Source organism: Mesoplodon bidens, assembly GCF_964165515.1.
Source record: "Mesoplodon bidens genome assembly, chromosome: 4".
In the NCBI taxonomy this organism is placed as follows: Eukaryota; Metazoa; Chordata; class Mammalia; order Artiodactyla; family Ziphiidae; genus Mesoplodon; species Mesoplodon bidens.
Window position 1 is genome coordinate 148,027,632 of NC_138160.1, and position 22,292 is coordinate 148,049,923.

The following is a 22,292-nucleotide window of genomic DNA, read 5'->3' on the forward strand; positions in this document are numbered from 1 at the left end:
GAAACTCTGTTCCCCTAGGAGTTTGTCTGTCTGATTTGCTCAATTCATCCAGGTGTTCTGAGAGGTACCCCCAGACCCCTCCACGCTTCTAGAACCTTACAGGTCATTTTATTTTCTTTTTCATGCCTCTCAGTACTTCCAGCCTTATGTTATTGACAATGTTTGTTTCTCTGGGAATGTCTGTCTCTCCTGCTTATTTTGAGCCCTGGGAGAAGGGGGGGGGGCGCGTGTGCGGTACTTGTCATTCCGCTGCTGTGTCCTCAGTGGGCCGGCACACAGTAGGTGCTCAGTAAGTGTTTCTGGAAAGAATGAATGAAAATGACCTAACAGATTCTCTCCAGGAGAGGGGTGGATTGTGGGCCATTTTTATTTTCTTCTTTATGCTGATTTTCCCCAATTTCTGCTGCACACGCCTATTTTATAATTAGAAGAAAAGTTATTTTGAAAAAAATTATCCCCCCAAATGTCCCAGCTGCAGGAGCTGACGTGATCTAGCCCCATGCTCCATCCCAAGGACAGCTGCCTCCTGGGTGTATACAGAGGACGTAGCAACTGAACGTTTGTGGGCTCCCGGGGTCAGCCCTCGGGGGCACTGGGTGGGCAAAGCAGTCAGGGAGGGCTTCCCGGAGGTGGCAGCCCTAACCTTCAAGGGGCTCAGGCCAGAGTTGTCAAGGTGCTCATCTTGAGTCCCCTCTTTAACTTGCACCCTACAGCCAGTCCTTTAGAAAATGTCCTTGCCTCTGCCTTCATAATCTATCCAGAATGTACATGCTTCCCGCACGCCCCCCTTCTCTGCCTCCACCTGATCAGTCCCCTCATTGCTTGTCTGAACCTGTGCAGTCACCTCTGCCCTGGTACCCCGGCTCCCCCCACCCCCAGTCTGTCCTCCTCTGCCCACAGCCCTCCAGGGCTCCCACCTCCCTCGGGGTAGACTAAGGCCCTGCAAGACCTGCCCCTGTCCCTTCCCTGCCCTCCCCTCCTCCACTCTGCTCCAGCCACACGGGCCTCTTTGCAGTCCTCCACCATGCCAGTCACAGTCCTGCCCCAAGGCCTTTGCACATGCTGTGCCCACTGCCTGGGTCACTCCTCCTAAACATCCATACTTCCTTCAGGTCTTACTCATGTCACCTCCCCACTCCCTGACCCTCCCTTTTAACGCTGCATCCCACTCCATGTGTCCTCTCTTCCCCCGCTTTGTTCATCTTCATAGCGATTCTGCACGAGCCCTTTGCCTGGGCATCAGCCTGCAAAGCACCTACTATGCTTCTGGGGGCGTTTTCTGAGGGCCCACTGTGTGTCCTGCCATGCTGGGGGAGGTTCTGCCACTCAGTTTCACCCCCACGTTGACCCAGAGCACCTCCTGTGTGCTTCCCACATGGTGCTGTGGCGCCAGGGGTCCCACCTCCATGAAGCACCAACTGTGGGCCTCCCAGGGTTAGGGCTGTGTGGGGGAGGGGAGATGCTGGAGCATCCCGTGTTTAGCAGCACCTACTGTGTGCTCCATGTAGAAGGGGCAAGTGGAGAGTCTGCACGCGGACATTCACAGAGCATTTACTCTGTGCTCAGTGCCTCCCCAGTGCCAGGGGAGGTGGGATTATATGCTCTATTTTGCAAAGCGAGGGACTGAGGCACCGGACTGGAAAGGGCAGATCACCCAGGGGAGGATGCATTTGGTGCTGGGGAGAGATGGGGGGCGGACCTGCCAAGGCAGCCATAGCAGGGCGTGGATGGGCCACCTTGGGAAGTGAGTCGTCCCTGTCCCTATCTGGGGTGCCTCGGGGCTCAAGCAGCTGCCTGGGTGCCGCCCATCAAAGCCCATGTTCTTTGTCCCACTTCTAGAGGCTGGGGCCTGTCTGTCTCCAGCACTGCCATTTCCTCCTGGGCTTTAAATTTATAGTGGTTTGTCATTTTCTGGCTCCAGGCCTCTGTAGCATTGTGGGTAAGGACGCTTAGCCTCTGGACCCAAACATTGGTTCGAATCGCTGCTCTTCCTGACCTTGGTAATTTCTCTCTATTCCTCCCTAACCCCTTTGGTTGATGGGGCTGATTGATGGTAGGGTGATGTGAGCCGTCACAGGGCTTGGAATATACTAAGATCTCAGTACACATAGACTATGGGAGTCGTCCAGAGCACTAATGGTGGAACTGATCCCAATTCGCCAGGGATGGGATCAGATGGGGGAACGCCTCCCACCCCGCCCTGGCGGCTGCCCTTAGGTCTCCGTCAGGGTCCCTACCCCTCCCTGACGCTTTCCCGCCAGCTCCCCAGCTCCCAACGCCGCTGGGGCTTGGCGTTCCCGGCCTCTCCCTTGGAGTTTTCAAACCCGCTCCGGGCAGCAGCGCCGGCCAGGATTGGCTGCCTGGGTGGGGACGCCCCTTCTCCCCCCCCCCACCCCCGCTCGGGATCGGGTGTCTCGGGCCTGGCACGGTGGCCCCATCTGTTTCCAATCTGGCCCTGCGCTCTCCGCCCCCTCAGGGTTGTGGCTAAGGTTGAGGCCTCTGCCACGGTGTCCCCGTTCATCCCCCCCCACCCCGACCCCAACTGGACTCGCAGCAGGAGAGAAGCCTCTTTGTGCCTTTGCCCCTCCCCCACACTGTGGGTTTCTGTGTTTGTAGGGGGCGCGGCCTCTGCCATCCAACCCAGACTGGGAGGGGATCTTCTGCCCCTTCTTCGACCTCCTGTATTTGGGTGTGTTTGGGGAGCTCTCTGCCGCCCTGTCCAGCATCCAGCCCTTTCATCCGTTGCCATGGCCACGATCAGCTCCTGGAAGGGAACGGGGAGCAGGGTAGGGGATCCCTCTGGCATCAGGCTTCCAAAGGGAGGGTCCTGAGCTGTGCCACTGGGGGCACTCCCTCATGTATGTGCACATTGCGGGGAAACAGTGACCTCCTTGGAGGCCTCCCCGACACAGGACCCCCATCCACGTAGGATTTCAGTGCCCGCTGATCTGGGTCCCGACTGGTCCCCCGCCCTACTTCCGGCCGGGCCCCGCCCGAGGCTCGCTCTGGGGCCCCCTACCCGGGCCCACCCCCTGGCCGCCCCGCCCCTGGCCCCGCCCCGCCCCGCCCCCAGGCCGAGCTCGCTGCGCCTCGGTGTCTCCGAGTTCTCGCTGCGCTCCGGGCGGACCCTGGGTAGGGCTGCAGCGGGCACGGCCGAGGCAGCGTGGGGCCCGGTCCCCGATTTCTGAGCCGTAGGGTGAGTGCGTCGGTACCCCCTTCCACCTCGAGGCCCAGTCTGCACTGGCCTTTGTCCGTCTCCTAGCCCCCCACCCCGGGTTCCCCCCATACCCCCGCCCCGCGCGGCCTGGCCCAGCTGCCCTCCAGGGATAGCTCGAGCCCGCCGCTGCCTGGCGCGCCGCCCCACCCCGTTCAGGCCGGTCGCTCTCGTACTTTGGAAAACTCCAGACCGTTATGCTCTGTGGGGTCCCCTCCCCTGCCTGGCCCCCAGCCCGACCTCTTCCCCCACCTCCTGGGGGCGGAGCCAGGCTGGGGCAGCCTTCTCTGCCAGCCGTGAGGGGGGGCGGTGCTCTGATAGCGGGTGGGTGCTTTGGCATCCTTCCTTCCGCTGGGGACCCGCTCCGCGGAGGAGGTGGCAGGACTGCTGGGCTGGGGGTGGGGGGTTAGTGGCTGGGATCCCTGCTCTTAGCCACTCCCCAAAACTCACAGAAAGTTTTCCTCTCTCACTTTGTCCCTGCGCCCCTCAGGCTTAAGGACTCCAGATCGATGCTGTGCCTAGTCGGGGCTTTAATAAACTGAGGGGTTGGGCAGGCATATCAGCTCCCACCGTCCCACTTTCCATACCTGTCTCCAAGCTCCATGCCTCTGAACCCCCCATTATTGCCTGGAGAATCCTGCTTCCCAGGATTCCTACTCAGAGTCCTGGGCGACCTTAGAGGGGCTTCCTGTGACTCCTGGGCTGACCCTCCTTGAGCCTCACCTCCATCCCTTAAGGCTTGAGCAGACATCCCCCCCACCGCAACCAAGAGCAGATGTAAGCTGCACCTGGAGGCCATGTCTACGTTGGCCTCTGCTGCCTGTGGTGGCTCCTCCTGGCCTCAGTTTCCCTCTCTGAAATGGATATGACCGCAGGAATGGTATGGGTAAAGTGTCAGGTGGGGCCAGGCATGTAGTAGGCATCTAATAAATGCATGTTCCTAGGGTGGGGAGAAGACTCCCATCCTGGAGGATGATGGATCTGTGACAGGAGCAGAGCTGGGGTGGGAGATACCGGCGCTGAGGGAGCCCAGAGGGGACCCTGGTCCCTCCTGCGGCATCCAAGAGGGCTTCCTGGAGGAGGTGCCAGCTCAGCCAAGACCTGAGGATGAGCGTGAAGGCTGAGGCCTGATGGAGAACGAGGAATGGTGCGCTGGGTGGAAGGAACAGCGTGCACAAATATCCTTGTGTGAGCCAGAAGGCAGTGAGTAGGGACACCCATAGGGCAAACAGGGCAGTCGGGGTGCAACATGATGGAGTCGGCAGTTCTGGAGGCTGAGGTTAAGAATCTAGATTTCAATGGATTTTGATGGAAGCCATGGAAGGTTTTAGAGCAGAGGAGGGGCAGAGTCAAACACAGCTACTTCCAGCGCCAGGGTTGGGGTGGGGGGTCAAGACTGGGCAGAGGAGGGGTCCCAGGGCTGGGGGAAGAGTCCAGTCTCAGCCTGGGGTGGGTAGGTCTGCGGCTACGGCTTGAAGGATGAGTTGACAGGTGGGCCGCCCCCCCGGAAGTAGGACCTGTATTAAGAAAGGACCAGAGGTGGACCGGTGCATTCTGAGAACTGTGGTGACCTGTGGGAAGAAGCAGCAGGGCAAGCCCAGGACACTGAGCAGAGGCGCTGGGGAGCCCTGGCAGGTGTGAGCAGCAGGGCAGGGGTGCACCCAGATCTTGGTGTTTCAGGCTCCTCCATGAAGCCGGCGTGGGGAACATGCCGGCAGGGGCCATCCTGGCAGGCTGGGCACGCAGGGAGCGTGGACTCTGGACTTGATTGAGAGCTGGTCTCTGGCCTCAAATCTTAACCCAGCCCAGCCCCTCCACGCTGCGTGACCCTCCATGTGCAGCTAGCCCTCTCTGAGCCTCAGTTTCCTCTGCTGTCAAACAGAAGGAAGCACAGGGAACATTTAAGAGGGCTGGGCACGTGGAGGGGGGCACCCAGCTGGTGTTACCCGTTACTCCCTCTGGGGCTGGGCCTGGCTCCCCAGCTGCCCTGCCCATCCTCTCCTGGCGGTGGGGACCCTTGGGGACAGCACTCAATACAAATCGATAGTCAGCTAAAGGCAGATCCCTCAGCCCTGGTCCTAGCCCATTCCAGGAAGGTGGCAGGGCCAGTCCCACCCAGCTACATCCTGAGCCCGTTGCCTGGTGGGGCGACACTGAGGCCCCAGGAGGGAGATGGGCTTGACCAGAGCCCCTTGGAGCCCACCAGGGGCTACAGAGCTAGAGCTTGGACCCTGTCTCACACTTTGGGGACACAGCAACCCAGGGAGGCTGGAGACCCGGGTCCTGCCCTCCAGGGGCTCTGAGGCCCTGGGAAAGGGGTTCCAGGCAGCAAGAAAGTCCCCTGGCCCTGAAGGGAGGCTTTGGGGCTGGAGAGGTGTGGGGCGTGGGTGTGAGGGCGGAGACGTTGTGTGTCCCTAGGGGGCTTTTCCTTCAGCCCTGCTGCCAGTGTCACCCACCTCTCCTTCCCCTGGCCCCGGGAAGTCCCTGAGAGTCAAGGTTGTGCAGGTGAGCCCCTAGACCCCCAGGACAGACCAGACCCTCAGGCAGGGCAGGGAGAGTCCTCAGGCCCTGGGACACCCGGCCCCATACAAGTGACACGGAGCCTATTTGCTGCCCAGTCCTGGGTCATAATCACCCTTTTATGCTCCCTGCTTTGCGTGGGCACACAGAGCTGGCTCCAGGATCGCGTGACCTGCACCCCGGCACCTGACTGGAATGGATGCCCACTCACCCCCTGTGAGCGAGGCCTGGGAGCACCCAGAGGCCATCCAGCAGGCCGCACGGGGCCCAGAGAGGGTCGTCCACTTTCCTGAGGTCACACAGTGGCCAGGGAAGGACACAGTCCTGTGTAAACGTGGTCTCTGGAACCAAGGCCCCACCCAGCTGGGGGTCCTTGACAGTCCCCGCTCCTTTGTGAACCTCAGTTTCCTCATCTGTGCAAGACGGGCACCCACGTCTGCCCGGCTGCTGGGAACAGATGGTGGGCAGCTCTGCGCCTGGCACAGAGGTGGGCAGGGACCCTTCCGGGGCCCTGGGTTCCAGGTCCCGAGGCCACTCCCTTCCCTCCTCCCCATTCCCTGCCCAGCCTCATTTCCCACCCAAGTTATTTCCTGTGACTCCCATCGGTGGCTGTTCCCTTCTTAATGGCCACGTTCATCCTCCAAGAACTTGGGGGTTGCCGCGTCGTGCAGCTCTGAGGCACCTACCTCAGTTTCCCTTTCTCAGCAGTGGGGAGGCTGATGGCTCAGGCTGCTTTACTGCAAGACCCGTCAGAGAGGAGGCTTGGCGTGGTGCCAACCTAGCCACATCCCCTCCTGCTCAGAGCTGCCTAGGGTTCCTTGCTCTGTGGGTTCAGTGTGTGGCCACCGCTCTGCCCTAATCTCTCCCCATCTCCCTGCTAGGACTGCTCAGTATTGCTTCTTGTCCTTCTTCACGCTGTTCCTTCTGTGGAGACACCCACCCCCATTCCCATTCATCCTTTAATTCTCAGTCAAGTCATAAATATTAACATTAAATCTGGAGGCAGAGAGGTCCAGGCAGAGGGTTCCAACCCATGCAAAGGCCCTGGGGTAGGACCGTGCCTGGCATGTGGGAGGAACAGCCAGAAGACCCATTGGCTGGAGCAGAGTGAGCAAGGGGGAGAGAGGGAGGAGGGGAGGGCAGGGAGGGCACGGGGCAGGCCGTGCAGGGCCTTGTGGGCATCAGGGAGGGCTTGGACTTTTACCACCAAAGGAGGAGGGATGGGACCTGACTCGGGTGCTAATAGGTGCCCTCTGGCACTGAGGGGAAGACAGACGGGGTGGGGGGTGGCATGGCAGGAGATGGCTCCATTGGTCCAGGTGAGCAATGAGGGGGCTGGACCGGGTAGAGGCAGAAGGGGTAAGAAGTAGACAGTCTCAGCCTAGGTTTTGGAGACAGAGCTGACAGAATTTGCTTATATTCTCCCCCAGCCCCTTGCAGGGGAGCCTACCCCTGGTCTTGCAGGAAGCCGGAAGAGGTGGGAGGGTCTGGGGCTTTGCCATGGCAAGTTCTTCCAGGGAGAATGGGGGCCTAAGAGACCCAGGAACTTTTTTTTTTTTTTTTTTGGCTGTACCTCACGGCATGTGGGATCTTACTTAGTTCCCTGACCAGGGATCGAGCCCACGCTCCCTGCATTGGAAGCGCAGAGTCTTAACCACTGGACCGATAGGGAAGTCCCAACCCTGGAACTTTTAACCTTCTGTGTTCTGTCTGATCCTTTCCACCCTGAATTTGTCCCACGCCTCCCGGCCCAGCAGGCTGGAATGACCTCTTTGGGGGAGTTGGGAGCTGATGGCTGGGCCCCGCCTGTGCCTGGATCGGCCCCATCCTGCCCAGTCATTGGGAAGGCGGGGCTGCAGGAGCCAGGGGTAATTAGGGGCCTCCTTTTTAGAAGGCAGCTGTCCCTGGCTCCAGTGGGGCATAGGGGGTGGGGGAGGCATTGTGGCCAGGGCCCTTCATGCAGGTGACCCCTGCCCATGCCAGCTGGCATCGGAGGTGAGGAGACTAGAGCAGGGAGGTCACACACACACACACACCCCGCCCCAGGGTGGTGGGTTTGAGCCCCTCCGTGTTAAAATTCTACCTCAGTTGCCCCAGATGCTCTTTGCGGGCCTGGGCAGCCAATCCAAGTGGTCTGGGCCAGAGCTGAGCCCCCTCCCCAGATGTGGTCAAGCTGATGTGCATCTGTGGGTGGGACCAACTGCTGTGGTCACCCTGGCCCCAGCTGGCCATGGGCCATTTCCCCAGCTGGGACCTTCACCGTCCTCATCAGCCACGTGTACTCTTAAAGGGCCCGTGGTTGGGTCCCAGTGTGTATCTGTGGTCTGACTGTGCGCCTGCCTGTCTATGCACATGCATGTGGATGAGGGGGATCTGACGTTACGTGTCTGTGCATATTGTCTGGCTGGGTGCAAGTTTGCTCTGCTGACTGCCCATCTCTGTAGCCCCACTGTGTGCCCACATCCGAGTCTGTGAGCTGTGTGTTTTTACCTGCCACGCCCTGTGGAGCTCCGACGTGCCTCTGTGTTCATGCTTGCCTGTAGCCCAACCGTGTATGGGTATTGCCTGTCTGACCGTGACCCTGTGTGTATATCTCATCTGGCTGTGTGTCTGTGGTCTTGGCATGTACCTGTGTGTCTCTGACCTGACTGCTTGTGGTCTGACTGTGTATATGTATTGTCTGCCCCATTGTGACCCTTTGTGTGTATCTTGTCTGATCTGTGTGTCTGGGGTCTGATTTTGTGCCTGTCCATGTTTGTGGTCTGTGTGTCAGTTTTATTGGCCTGACTACACATGTGGACCCATCTCTGTTGCCTGACTGTACAAATACATCTGTGACTGTGTCTGGTCTCCTTGTCTGTCTGTGGTCTGACCGTGTGTCTGGGTCTGTCTGTGGCTGGCCTATGTGCAAGCATCCTCCTTTTCTGTCTGGTCTGACTGTCCGTGGTCTGACTGTGTGCCCGTTGAGTGCCCCTATCCCCACCCTCCTCATCCCACCTTCTCCACTCTCCACCCTGGGCCATGACTCGGCCATCACCAGCCCAGCCTTCCCCTGGGGCCACTCTGGGGCTGGGCGTAGTGACCACAGCTGGATATTTTGGGAGCCAGAATCACAGGGGCTGCCCCATGATTACATGACACCCGTCGCTGTGGCCATAGTGCGGACCCGCCTGGGGCATGGCCTGGGGTGGGTGTATAAGGTTGACCCGGCCACGAGGGCCTCATCCTTGGGCCTCCTCCTGCCCCCTCTTCCACCCTGGCCCTGGCCAAAGTGGAGAGGGGGCCATCCTAGGGTTTGGCCCCTGAAAAGGACCCTTCTGCCCTAGAGGAGTTTGGATTCTCACCAGAGAAACAGATGCTGGGTGATGGATATTCTCACTTGATTTGCAGACTGGGGTAAATGCTGTGAAGGATGATCTCTGTCATTTCTGAAGCCGTGGGATGTGGAATTGGGGGTGGGGGCTGACCTGCCAGGGGCAGGGAGGGCTTCCAGAGGAAGTGACAGTGGAGTTGAGACCTGTCATGCGGTAGGTGTGGGGACAGCATTTCCAGCAGAGAGCACAGCAGGGTGGGACTGAGCTGGGGCTGTGTGGCTGCACCTCCCATGAGAGAGGGGATGACACCAGTAGGAGCAGCTTCCTCTGGGGCTTATGGGAGCCATGGGAGGTGTTAGAGCAGGGCAGGGACGGGCAGGTGTGTTTGGGGGGAAGGTCCGTCTGGTGGCCAAATGGGCAGATTTGTAGGGACAGTCAGAAGTGTTAGCTGGAGCCTCTTCCTTTGGGTGGGTGGCCCAGCCTGCGAGGGGAGAGAAATTAGATGTTCAGAGTGCTTTCTAGAGGGGGTGCTCAGTCCTGGTTTGGGGCTCAGCCCTGGGGTCGGGGGCTCAGCCAGGGGGAGGGGCTGTCTCAGTCTGTTCTGGCTGCTATAACAGAATGCCATAGACTGGGTGGCTTATAAACAACACGCATCTGTCACGGTTCTGGAGGCCAGAAGTCCAAGATCAAGGCGGTAGCAGAATTGGTGTCTGGTGAGAACCTGCTTCCTGATTCACAGACGACCTTGCTATGTCCTCACATGGTGGCGGGGAGCGAGGGAGTTCCCTGGGTCTCTTTATAAGGGCACCAATCCCATTCACAAGGGCTCCACCACATGACCTAATCACCTCCCAAAGTCCCCTAAGACCATCACACTGAGGGTTAGGTTTCAACATAATAATTTTGGGGGGCACAACATTCAGTTCGTCGTGGGGGCTCAGCGCTTTCTTTCTGCCCCATCGTCACCCCCTGACCCTCCCCCATTGTCCTGTAACCCTCACCCTCGCATCCTGTGACTCCCGTCTGCCCCTCTGTGATCCTCCTGCTGCCTCCCCCATGGAGGCCCCCTGGATTCCCCTGCTCCCCTCTCACGGCCTCTCTTTTTGTCTCTGCAGACGCTGCCCCAACTGACGCTTGGCTTGAGGCCTCTCTGTGCGGGACCGTGGCGGGGGGGGCATCCCCCCTCCAGGGCCGGAGGTTGGAGGTTGCAGGTCACGGCCGAGCATGGCGCCTGCCTGGGGCCATGGTGTGGCATCTGTGGTTGCTCCCATGGGCCTACTCGTGGTCCTGCTGGTAGGAGGCTGTGCCACAGAAGGTAAGTGTGGGCGTCTTGAGTTTGCATGTGCACGTGTGAACACGTGTCGTCCCCCCCCCGGCGTGGGGGAGGGCGCTGGTTTTGCAGTGCAGAGCCTCTGTGCTCTGTGAACGAGGCCGAGTAGAATGCTTGCTGTGCGCTGGGTCCTGAGAGGTGCAGAGGTGAATAACAAGAACGGTATGAAAAAGCAGTCATAGTGACAGTGATGACAGTGTCTGTTTGCCCAGCGTTGAATCTGCACCAAGCCCAGTGCTAAATGCAGGCTTTACCTGCTTCATCTCCCTCCACCTCACAGAACCCAGCATGCTTGTTTCATTACCATCCCCATTTTTCCATGAGAGAAACCAAAGCTCAGAGGGGACTGGGGCTTACTTGAAGTCACTCCTGAGGTAACCACAGAGTTTTCCTTCCCTTGCCACAGGTAGAAATACCAGCACCCAGTTCGTAGACACACAGGCAATCAAACCTTCCCAGGTGGAGCCAGGGGAGGCTTCTTGGGAGAGAGGGCATTGGAGCTGGGGTTTTGTGGGTGTATAGGAGTTTGCCACTAGAAAGGGCATTACTGGCAAAGGTGTTAGCACACAGAAAGGCCTGGAGGTGAAGAAAGAGGTTGGTGTAGTTTGGGGATGGGCAAGGCTGTGCTTCTGGCAGTAACATGGAGAGGATGAGAGTCAGTCCTAGTCCTAATGCCACGGTCTGTCCCACCACGAGGGGCCTAGAGGAGGTGTCATTAGGCTGATGGGGACACAAAGGGTCAGGTCAGGAGGGAAGGAAACTGGGATCTGCTGTTAGGCTGGGTGTGAATCCTGACTTCGCTGCTAACCTGCTGTGTGACCTTGGGCTAGTGATTCAATCTCGCTCAGCGGCCATTTCTACCTTGACAGAATGAAACTCAGCATCATCCATCTCCCAGCATTCCTGGGACAAGGACACACGATAAGCCCCTGCATGCTGCTTGCACACAGTAGGTCCACAATCCCGGGTTACCATGAGCATGATAATTATTGCTCCTGGCTGAGAACACCAGAGACATACACACCTGCCTCATCCATCCATGCTTTTTCTAGTTTTTATATTATTTTGTAGTAAATGCCTAACACATTCAGATCAGCCACCACCACCCGATGAGATGGAGGCTATTCTCCCCATCCCAGTTGTACAGATGGGGAAACTGAGGCACAGTGAGGTTATGTTTTACAGCCAGGAATCGGCCAGTCTGCCTGGCGCCAGAGCCCGGGTTGCTACCCATCACCCCACACAGCCAGGCGTGCCTGGGCTGTGATCCATCTGGTCACCTCCCAGGGCCTGTGTCTTCTGTGCTCTATTCCTTGCAGTGGGAACAGTGGGCCGAGGGCTGAGTATTTTTAGTTTTTCATTCATTCACTTAACGCAGGGTTTCCCCTGCCCTCGGCACTGCTGAGGTCGGGGCCAGAGCATTCTCGGGGAGTGGGGGGCCGTCCTGAGCACTGTGGGGTGCGGAGTAGCATCCCTGGCCCCATCCCCTCGATGGCACCCCCACGTGACAACCACTGATTTAACTTACACTAGTGGAATAAATCATATATTTACGACTTTGACATCTTGCTCCAGTGATAATTAACCAGCCTTGGGCAGGATGCTGAGATCATTCCCATTGACAGGTGAGGAAACTGAGGCTGCGAAGTGGCCATTGTGAGGAGGGGGTAGAGATCACAGAGTTTGGAGGCTATCCTGTCCTGAGTTCGGATCCTCGCTCTATCGTGTGACCATGGGTGGGGCTGTGCTCTCATTCAGTGGGTTTTTCATAAGCACCTACTGTGCGCCAGGCACTGGTTTAGACCTGGGAGACAAAACAGATATCCCACCCCCTTTTGGAGCTGATAATCTTGAGGGAGAGACACCGAGTGTGCTGGATGGTGGACGTGCCCGGGAGCAAGATAAACAGGAAGGGAGATGAGCGCGTGAGTGGAGGTTTAGGGGCTGCATTTTAAATGGGTGGGAGGGCATCAGGGAAGGAGATGACATCTGAGCAGAAACGTAAAGGAGCTGAGGAGTGCACCCCATGCATGTCTAGGGGGAAGGTGTCCTGGGCAGAAGGCATAGCCTGTGCAAAGGTCCTGGGGCAGAACTGTGCCTGGTGTGTTGGAGGAACAGTGAGGAGGCCCGTGTGTCTGGAGCATAGTGAACGAGGGGGAGAGAAGGAGGAGGGGAGGGCAGGGAGGGGATGAGGCAGGTTGTGCAGGGCCTTGTGGGCAGCAGAGAGGACGTGGCTTGTACCCCAGGGAGGTGGGAGCCCTGGAGGGCTGTGGGCAGAGGAGGGGCAGGTCCTGACTGAGGTGCTCACAGGTGCCCTCTGGCTGCTGAGGGAGGACAGGATGGGGGGATGCCAGGGCAGAGGAGACTGCAGTGGTCCAGGTGAGCCATGAGGGAGTGTGACCCAGGCTATCAGCACGGGGCATGTAGCCGGGGCCAAATCTGTGGATGCTCCCTCAGTGAGCCCTGGAATTCTTTTTTTGTTTGGCCACACTGCGTGTAGTGGGATCTTAGTTCCCTGACCAGGGATCGAACCCGTGCCCCCTGCAGTGGAAGTGCGGAGTCCTAACCACTGGACCGCCAGGGAATTCCCCTGGAATTGTTACTACTGTATCCCTTTAGGTGTTGGTAGTGGCCTAGACTCAAACCCAGGTCTCCGTCTCCAAAGCTGGGGCATCTTGACCCCAGGAGGTGGTCTGTTTAGCAGGAACCCTGTCATCTGGGGGCCAGCAGAGGGGCTGTGGGCACTGTGATTGGCACTGCCAGCTTCAAGGAGTAGCCCAGGTCCTCAGGAAACCATTCAGGTGGGAACTGTCAGGTGGTAGAGAGCCCGGGCAGGCAGCTGATGTGTCCACCATCCAGCACCAAGAAGAGTGATTTCTGCCCTAAAAACAGCTTCTGGTCCTGTGGGGCCTTCCCAGGGTGCTGTGCGGCCAGCCTAGGCTGGGTTGGAGGGGACTGGTGGGTGGGTCTCCAGCTCTGACACCAGATTTTTCTCTGCAAAATCTGAAATGGAAAAACAGAAATCAGGCCAAGCCCTTCCCAGGCTCTGCACTGTTGGCATCGCCACTCTGAACCTCGGTCTCTTCATCTAAGAAACAGGAACACCCAGGGTGCTCTCCATCACTGAAGACCCACAACCCTGTATATCAAGTGTACTATTTGCAGGGCTTTGGGAGCCCAATAGGCCCAGGTTGGAATCTTAACTCTTGCCCATCACAAGCTGGGTGACTGGGGGCCAGTGGCTCACCCTTTCTGAGCCTCAGAATAGAGCTGAGTGTGAGAACAGGCCCAGCACAAAAGGAGCGCTTGCTTGCCACAGGCTGCGGCCATACCCCAGTGTGTCTTTCTTATGTCTGGGGCCCCTTTGTCAAGAAGAGGACGGGAGGGTTTGTCCAAATGAGAGAATCCAAGCGTCTGCAAGAAATATTCTAATGGGGGATGCAACGGGCGGAGAAAGCTCTTCCGGGCTGGCTGGGATCCCAGAGCCGCCTGGAGGTAAGCTGAGAGGCGTCTGCCCTGCAGCGAGGGGGCGCCAGGGAGCGAGTGGGCAGCTTCATTGGGCCCAGCATTAGGCAAGCATCAAGGTTCAAAGCCCCAGTTTTTCAAGGGTCACTGGGCACAGAGAAGTGGTGTGGTGGGATCCCAAGGAGTGGGGTCTGTTTCATGCCCACCCTGCCAGGTGGCACATAACCAAGTATTTCAACCCAGTGTGATCGGGGCCATGATGGAAGGAGGCACCCATGGAAGGATGGGGACAGAGGGCGTCCTGACCCGGCCAGTGGTAGTCCAAGAAGGCTCCCTGGGGGAGGTGCTGGCTGAGCTGAGGTTGAAGCCGCCAGATGAAGAGAGGAGGAGGGACAGCACGGGCTCCCATCGTGTCTCGTTTCCCGGATTGGAGGGTGCTCGGGGTGTCTTCCCGGCTCCGAGTCATAAAAAGGCAGCTGGATGCGTCTCACTCCCTGCAGCCCGCTTCTTCCCTTCCTTCCAGTGGCTCCCCAGGGAGGATTTTTCCCAGAAGCGAGATTCCTGACCTGACCACAGAGACTTCCCCCCATGACCTTGGCTGGGGACCCATATGGCCCCAGTCACCATTCCTGTAGGAGGGGCAACCCAGGCAGGCAGAGCCAGAGAGGCAGGCCCAACCCAGGGCTCAGCGTGGAGCAAAAACATCAAAAATCAGGCTCGGGGCCTGGAGGTGAGAGGAACAGAAGACGTGGGCCTGGGGACAACAAGACCCAGGATCAAACCCTGGTGCTGTCATTTCTGAGCCGTGTGACCTCATGCAAGCTCATTAACCCCCCTGAATCTGTACAATCCCATCTGTACAGTGGAATTAACAATCACTTCCCCAGCAAGATACACAGGATTTGAGTGAGCCCACTGATGCCTGCATGCAGTGGATCTATTGATTTTCCAGAGAGGTGGCCAGTGTAGACTTATATGGTCATATCAACGGGAGCACAGCCTGGAATGAGGGAGGTGAGGCCAGTCAAGCCACTGAGACAGGGACTCTATTTTGTTCAAAGCTCAGCCTGAGTCACAGATGGGAGAAATTGGGCTCTGTGGCACCCAGACTTGGAACCTGAGGCCTCCTTGAACTTCTCGGCACTTCTGAGCAGCCAGAACTTTCTAGGTGAACCTGAGTGGCTCAGTGCTCAGAGGCCTGGCGTTGCTCAAGCTTGAGTTGTTCAATCCTCTCTCTGCCTCTCCTCAGGCCCCAAACTTTTACTTACTTAATATATTTCTTTAATTGGCTCACCTTTCTATTCAAACCTTACAAAAATAATAATTTCAATTTATCTTCAAATAGTTCTAAATGTAAAAAAGTTACCAGGGTATGAAACCTTCTTTCCCGTGTCCAGCCACCTGCTTTCTCCTCCCAGGGGCAGCTGTTGTTTCTGTGCATGCGCGCGTGCGTGCACACACACACACACACACACACACTTTCCCCATTTTCATTTTTCTCATCACACAAACAGGAGCATTTACTATACTTTTTACCCCTCACTTTTTGTCCATTTCATAGTGTATTTTGCTGTTCCTGTCCTAGTAGTTCATTACAAAAGCATCCTTGTCCCTTTTTACAGCTGCATAGTATTCTACTTAGTGGGTGGCCCAGTGTTCATTTAATCATCCCCTTTTGTTGTTTTGTTGTATATGTAGGTTGTTTCCCTCGGGACCTTGTAAGTATGTTGCAGCCCTTGGGTCTGTTGGTAAAACTCTCAGAAGTAACTGAATTCATTTTATGGGATACATTGTAGCATTACTGTGGATGGAAATCCAGTATCCCTTTGGGTGATTCATAGGTTACTGTGAAAAGTCAATAAAAAAAAGAGGACAACGTTAATGAACTCTCAGGTACTGTAGCCTGTCCGAGGTGCAGAGTTGAGGCTGTGTCGGCATCAAAGACATAGTAGCTCCCACTTGAGACTTTCCTGGGGAGACCTAGCACATCAGATCATCATGAGGGGCAAAGGACGGGGGCACAGGACCAGCCCGGTTCAAATCCCCGCTCAGCCACTGGCTGGCTGTGTCGAAGCAAGTGCCTTGCCTGGTCTGTGCCTTGGTTTTCTCGAGTGTGAAATGAGGATCATGGTGGCTCTGTCCCCCAGCACTGTCAGAAGGATGTGATGTTGCTGAGTGTACACCATCTGCATACAGTAGGCGCTCAATAAGCACTTGCTCTAGTGGTTGGCAGCATCCGATCACCCATTTTGAGCTCTGGCCTCCAGCTCTGACGCCTTGTGTTAGGACATCTCCCACGGATGAAGAGGCTGGAGCCCTGGGTTCGATCTCTGGTCTGGCTCTGACCTCAGGTCCCTTGGTCACCCCTCTGCTTCCCTGTTTGATGCCTCAGTCTCCCCACATGTCCCATCAGGGGATGAGACCAAGTTCTCTCCTCTCGAGTCTTTTTAAGATCAAGGACCCTCCATAGTTTGGCTGGTCACTACTGAGGGCCTTCAGGGGCTGAATTTAGGGACCCCAAAGTCTCAGGGGTATCCCCTCTCACCTTCCCCTGTGGCACTGGGTCTGAGCAGGTGTGCCCACGTGAGGTGTGTCCTCGTGTGAGTATGTGTGGCTGTTGTATCCGGGTGGGGGGGTGGAGGTGCTGGGCAGGGCCCGGGGTACCCACAGGGGGCAGTGGTACCATTTCTTCTTCTCTCAAGCCTTCCTGTCGGGCCCACATGGTACCTCTGGCTGGACAGAGGCTGGAGGGCATGTTTACCTGGCCCCATAGGGTCCTCGTCACATGCCCGGGCCCAGCAGAGCCCCTCCGCTTCCTGTTCTCTCCCCAGAGCCCCCCAGGTTCATCAAAGAACCCAAGGACCAGATTGGCGTGTCAGGGGGCGTGGCCTCCTTTGTGTGTCAGGCCACGGGAGATCCCAAGCCACGCGTGACCTGGAACAAGAAGGGCAAGAAGGTCAATTCGCAGCGCTTTGAGGTGAGTCAGGGGGAGGGGGGAGGGGAGGGGAGACAGCTGAGGGCCAGCCCCACCCCTGGACGGGCCACGGCAGCTCAGCCACAGAAGCCATCCCAGAAACGTTCCCCAGATGGAGCACGGGCAGTCAGGGCAGGCACCCTCTCCAGACAGGTCCCTTCTCTTCTCCCACCCACTCTCTGCCACATGCACCCCCCCACCATGTGCCCCATGAGGGCCCTTCAGGCTCGCTTGTTCTGCCACCTTTGTGCTGTGTGGCCTCAAGCAACTCCCTGCCCTATCTGAATCTTATCTCACCACTGCACACAGAAGGGAATTCACAACTCTGTGCACAAGTACATGGTCAGACACACACATTTCCACATCCAGCATGCCTTCGCATGCCTGTCACATGCCTGTCACCAGACTTACGTGCGAGTGTCACACACCCACTTATGCACAATACCCTTTACTTGTACAGACCGTTTTCTGCCTCCAGCATCTTTACATGGATGTATACACACATGTGTGTACAGCCCCCAGCTCCTCTCCTGTTCACGCCTGGGACCCCAGCCTCACCCTCACCTTTGTCTCCTACCCGTGGCAGACGATTGAGTTTGATGGGAGTGCAGGGGCCGTGCTGAGGATCCAGCCACTCCGGACACCCCGGGATGAGAACGTGTACGAGTGTGTGGCCCAAAACTCAGTAGGGGAGATCACCGTCCATGCCAAGCTCACTGTCCTCCGAGGTATTGGGCTCCCCAGGGTGGGTCGGGGAGGACCTGGGGCCTGGACTCTGGGGACAAATACCAAAGGGATTCGTGAAAGTCTTGCTTTGGATGTTCTCTTTGGGGGGACCTTGATCTCCTTTTTTTAGCCTGTAATACAACTGGGGCCTAGAGCCTTCGGGTAGGAATTTACTGAGTCTTTGCCGAAAAGAAGAGTGTTAAGGGACTAGAATCATCTCCATTTGTCATCTTAATCATGCTCTTCTGATTACAAGAGGCAGATCCAACTCAAACTGAGAATTCATTGGTTCATGGAATTAAAATATCTGTGGAGTAGACTAGCTTCAGGTTTAGCTGGATCCAGGAGCTCGTATGATGTTCTCAGAGTTCACTTTCTGCCTCTGGGTTTGTTTTCTTCCCTATCAACTGTATCCTTAGTGAGATTTCCCCCATTAGCCCCAGGCTCCGGGGCCCCCTGGACTAAATGACCCAGGACTGCTGCTGTTCGTTGGCCCAGCTTGGGTCAGATGACCATCCCTGAGTTGGTCAGTGTGTCTGGAGGAACAAGTACTCTGATGGGCAGAGTCTTCCCTGGAGTCAAGTAGATGGGGTCAGTAAGGGGTGGTTCCCCTAAAGAAACAAAGGAGGAATAGAGGCTGGCTAGGCAGAAACAGCTAAATATCACCTCCTCATAGATTCACACAGATCCTTCCTGTGGACTTCTTGCTGGCCTCATTCAGGTGGACTAGGGACCAGGAAATGGCTTCCTTATTGTAAAACAGCATCATTCAGACAGTCTCACCACAAACCCGCCTGCCCCCGACCCCGGCTGCTCCCTGCTGCCTTCTCCCTTGCCAGGTGGTTTTAACCCAGGGGCCTGCAACTTGAGTTCGCGTCCTGGCACTGCCCCTCTGTAGCTTTGTGACCTTGGGCAAGTTAATGAGCCTCTGAGCTGCAGTGTCCTCACCTCCAAAGTGGGATAATAATGATGTTCACCACAAGGGATTGTTTCAGAACCAGATACAAGTGGGGGACCAGCATGGTGCCACGAGGGGAACAAGCATTTGGTTGATTCTACCGATCTGATATTATTATCATTGTCGTTGTTGTTATTCTGGTTGTGACAAGACAGCTGCCACCAGCCATACTGCAGCTGTCAGGTGGGTGGGTGGGTAGGTGGATTCTGCCTGTCGCCTACAGGGGCACCCTGACCCTGTCTGATCTCTAAGTAGAAGCCACTTGGAACTTCCCTGGTGGTCCATTGGTTAAGGCTGCGCTTCCACTGCAGGGGATGTGGGGTCCCTGGTCAGGGAACTAAGATCCCATATGCTGCGCGGCATGGCCAAAAGGAAAAAAAAAAAATACAAGCCACTGCCAGCCATTGGGGGCAGGTGGCCCCCACATGTGGCTCCCAGGTTGGGAGTCATCCAGTGTCCTCCCAGGCAGTGGAGCCACGGTCAGCTTGGAGCTCTGGGAGGAGCTGTCACATTGGCTGCAGGGGCACGTGGTCCCAGACGCTGGTGTGCGACCGCCCTCAGAAGGCTCTGCCGTTACCGCCTGGAAATTCCTAGTAATTTTTTAACAAGAGGCCTCATAGTTTCATTGTGTGTGTGTCCTGGAGCCCATCCTGCTGGCGGATTGAGGGAGGAGGAGGGAAGGGGAGGGGTCCACCCGCCCCAGCCTGCCCCAGCCCGCCCCGCCTCTTCCCAGCAGATATTTTTGCCCTGACCTTTCTCAGGAACAGCCCGCCTCCCGCCCCGCCCCCCCCCTACTGTGCCAGCCTCCATTGTAAGCGCTCAGAGAGTTAAAAGGACACGCTGTGAATCTATTAACCGCCCAGTCTCTGGGAGTCTGGGAAAGACACATCTCCGTTCCCCGCCTCCCCCAACAAGACCCTTGGCATCTCTCTGTTCTCGAGCCGCCTAGAAAGACGTGGCGCTTGGGCTGGGCGCCCAGCCCAGAGCGTTTGACCCAGAAGGCCTGTGCCCACTGCCTCCCCCGCCTCGGCCCCCCCGCCCGCCCCGAGCCCCAGGGACACCCTCCCCACCCCCACCCCCCCGCGGCTGAGCGGGAAGGTCTGGGCTGCCGGGCCCAGCACCCCCAGCTTCCCTTCCTCCGCTGCCATCTGATTGTGGACCCTGCTCACACCTCCCGCGCTGTTGTTTTAATTAAACTCCGAGGAATCAGGCACAATGTGGTACTCGATGAACATTTTTGTTTAATTAGGAGCTCTCGGTAACGTCAGGCGGCCGCGGCCTCCCCCACCCTGGCTGGCTGCCGCCCACAGGCACTCATGGGGGCCCCTCGCGGGGCTGCACGCACCCAGGAAGTGCTCATGTGTGGACACGCGTGGGGTGCGGGTGCATACATGGGTGAGCTCGCATGCACACTCATGCACCCGTGCACATACACACAGAGGAAACGGGTGCACAGAGGGACGCCAGCAGACGCAGCCCCCAGCACGCCTGGGCCAGCTTTGAGCACCAAGAATTGAGGCCCAGTTGTCTTGGCCCGAACCTCCGGTGACGTCATCAGTAGCCAATCAGAACCATTCATGAGGTGGTCCAGGCCTCCGGCCGGGAAGAACAAACTGGGTGCGGACCGAGCTCAGACAGGCTCCAGCCACCCCATCTGACCCCACAGGTCCAGGCCCGGCTTGGGGGTTCTGCAGATGCCGGCCACACCCAGCTTCCTCCAGGCTTACCTCGGCCTGGGTTCAAATCCCAGCCTTGCTGTGTCCTGGTTGTATGACCCGGGCAGGTACGCATGTGTTTGAGCCTTAGTTTCCCCCTCTGTGAAATAGATCCCATCTCAGAGGTGGGCACAGAAAGCTACCTTACAGGGCCTGGTACATAGTGCTCAGGACTTGGGACTGGGGCCGTTTTCCTCTACGAAGCGACCCCTGCCTGGGCCGGAACCACAGCTCTCTTGTTTAACTGGGGACACGGGGTGATGGTACCCCGGCCAGGCTCTCCCTTTCCCCGTCTTGGCCTCCTGCCCCTTCCATGTACCTGGGTCTCTGTTCCCTCCCCCACATGGTGGCCTCTGGCCCACCTCTTCCCCAGCCCCCGGTCCATCCCCCAACACACCCACCATGCCCGGTGCCCCTCCTGGGCATTTGTAAGCAAATACACATTTATTATTTCCTTTTTACACAAATAGCAGCTTTATCTTTACCAGGAGGCAGCAAGCTTCTTCTATAAAACACCAGAGTAAATATTTTTGACTCTGCAGGCTAGACGGTGTCTCTTGCAACTTCTCAGTTCAGGAAAGCTGTGTAGATGATGAGGAAACCAATGGGCGTGGCCGTGCACCAATAAAATTTTATCAACAAAAACAAGCGGGGCCTCAGGTTTGGCCCAGGGGCTGTAGTTTTTTGTTTTTGTTTTCTTTAATTAATTTGGCTGCGCTGGGTCTTAGTTGCAGTACATGGGATCTTTCATTGCGGTGCACGGGCTTCTCTCTTGTTGCAGCGTGCGGGCTCCAGAGCGCACAGGCTCATTTGCAGCACGCAGGCTTAGTTGCCCCGCAGCATGTGGGATCTTAGTTCCCCGAGCAGGGATCGAACCCGCATCCCCTGCATTGGAAGGCGGATTCTTAACCACTGCGCCACCAGGGAAGTCCCAGGGGCTGTAGTTTTTGACCCTTGGTCTACACATCTTTTACACTGAACTCTGTCCACTTAGGAATGCATCTTGGAGTTTGTTACGAATCTGTCTGTGAGGCGATTCCTTCTGCTTGTTTCGGGGACCGATCCATAGATGGCCCAGGTCTCTGCTGACAGGTGTTTAGATTGTCGCCAGCATTTTCCCGTTACTGTTGGTGCCTCAGGAAAACGTCTGCCTTCCTCCTTGAGTGCACGGGCCTGGGGAGGCAGCCGCTGAGCTGAGGGCTCGGGGGTCTCAGGTGGATGGTACCAACTCGCCCCTTCTGGCCCCGCTGTACCAACGAACATTCCTGCCAGCTGCCGACTCGCAGGCCTGTTTCTCCTCGGTCTCATCAGCCCTGCGTGCGATCACTTTTTTGTCACTTGTCCATCAGGGGTGGGGCAGGGACTGTGTTAGTTTGCTAGGGCTGCTCTGACAAAGTACCACGGTCTGGGCGGCTTACATCACATGTTTTTTTCACAGTCTGGAGGCTGGAGGTCCTTGATCAAGGTGTCGGCAGGGTTGGTTCCTTCTGAGGCCTCTCTCCTTGCCTCAGAGACAGCCGTCTTCTCCTGGGTCTTTACGTGGTCTCCACTCTGTGTGTGCCTGGTTCTTAATCTCCTCTTCTTATGAGGACACCAGTCGTGTTGGATGAGGGTCGCCCTAATACCGCATTTGACTTAATGACCTTTCTAAAGACTCTGTCTCCAAGTACAATCTAATTCTGAGGTCCCGAGGGTTAGGGCCTCAACCTATGTATTGGAGGAGGGGGAAGGTACACATTTCAGCCCATAACAAGGGGGCTAGTGGCTGTTTTAAGTTTAGCTGAGGAAGCCTACCCTACCCCAGGGGACCCTTTGTCCACTGCAGATGACAGGCCAGACCAGAGCTGGGGGTTTTAGGGGTGAGAACAAAAGAATCCAGGAGTCCAGGTGCTGGACGGGGAGGGCAAAGGTGCAGGAGGGGGTGGGACCTGGTGGGAGGCTGTTGAGCTGCATACCCCACCGTGGCATCAACTCCAGCTGAGTCAGGCCATGGAGCCCATGGTGCGATGTGCAAATTACATGAACGAAGGCCACCTGCCCCATCGCCTCAGGCCAGAACCACATTCTTCTTTTTTT

The 22,292-nt window shown here is 57.2% G+C and overlaps 1 protein-coding gene across 7 annotated transcripts in view; it reads left to right on the forward strand.

Annotated features, from left to right (window-relative positions):
* Window positions 1–22,292, forward strand: part of PTPRS (protein tyrosine phosphatase receptor type S) — a 102,609-nt gene that overhangs the window by 28,595 nt on the left and 51,722 nt on the right. For 6 of the 7 annotated variants that reach the window (XM_081233483.1, XM_081233486.1, XM_081233485.1 and 3 more), the window contains exons 2-4: window positions 10,164–10,363; window positions 16,675–16,820; window positions 17,404–17,545. In XM_081233483.1, coding sequence (XP_081089609.1) covers window positions 10,273–10,363; window positions 16,675–16,820; window positions 17,404–17,545 — 379 coding nt within the window. In that variant the 5' untranslated portion in view covers window positions 10,164–10,272. Of the gene's footprint in view, window positions 1–3,084; window positions 3,197–10,163; window positions 10,364–16,674; window positions 16,821–17,403; window positions 17,546–22,292 lie in introns of those variants that run through there. The other variant, XM_081233484.1, reaches the window with a different exon arrangement.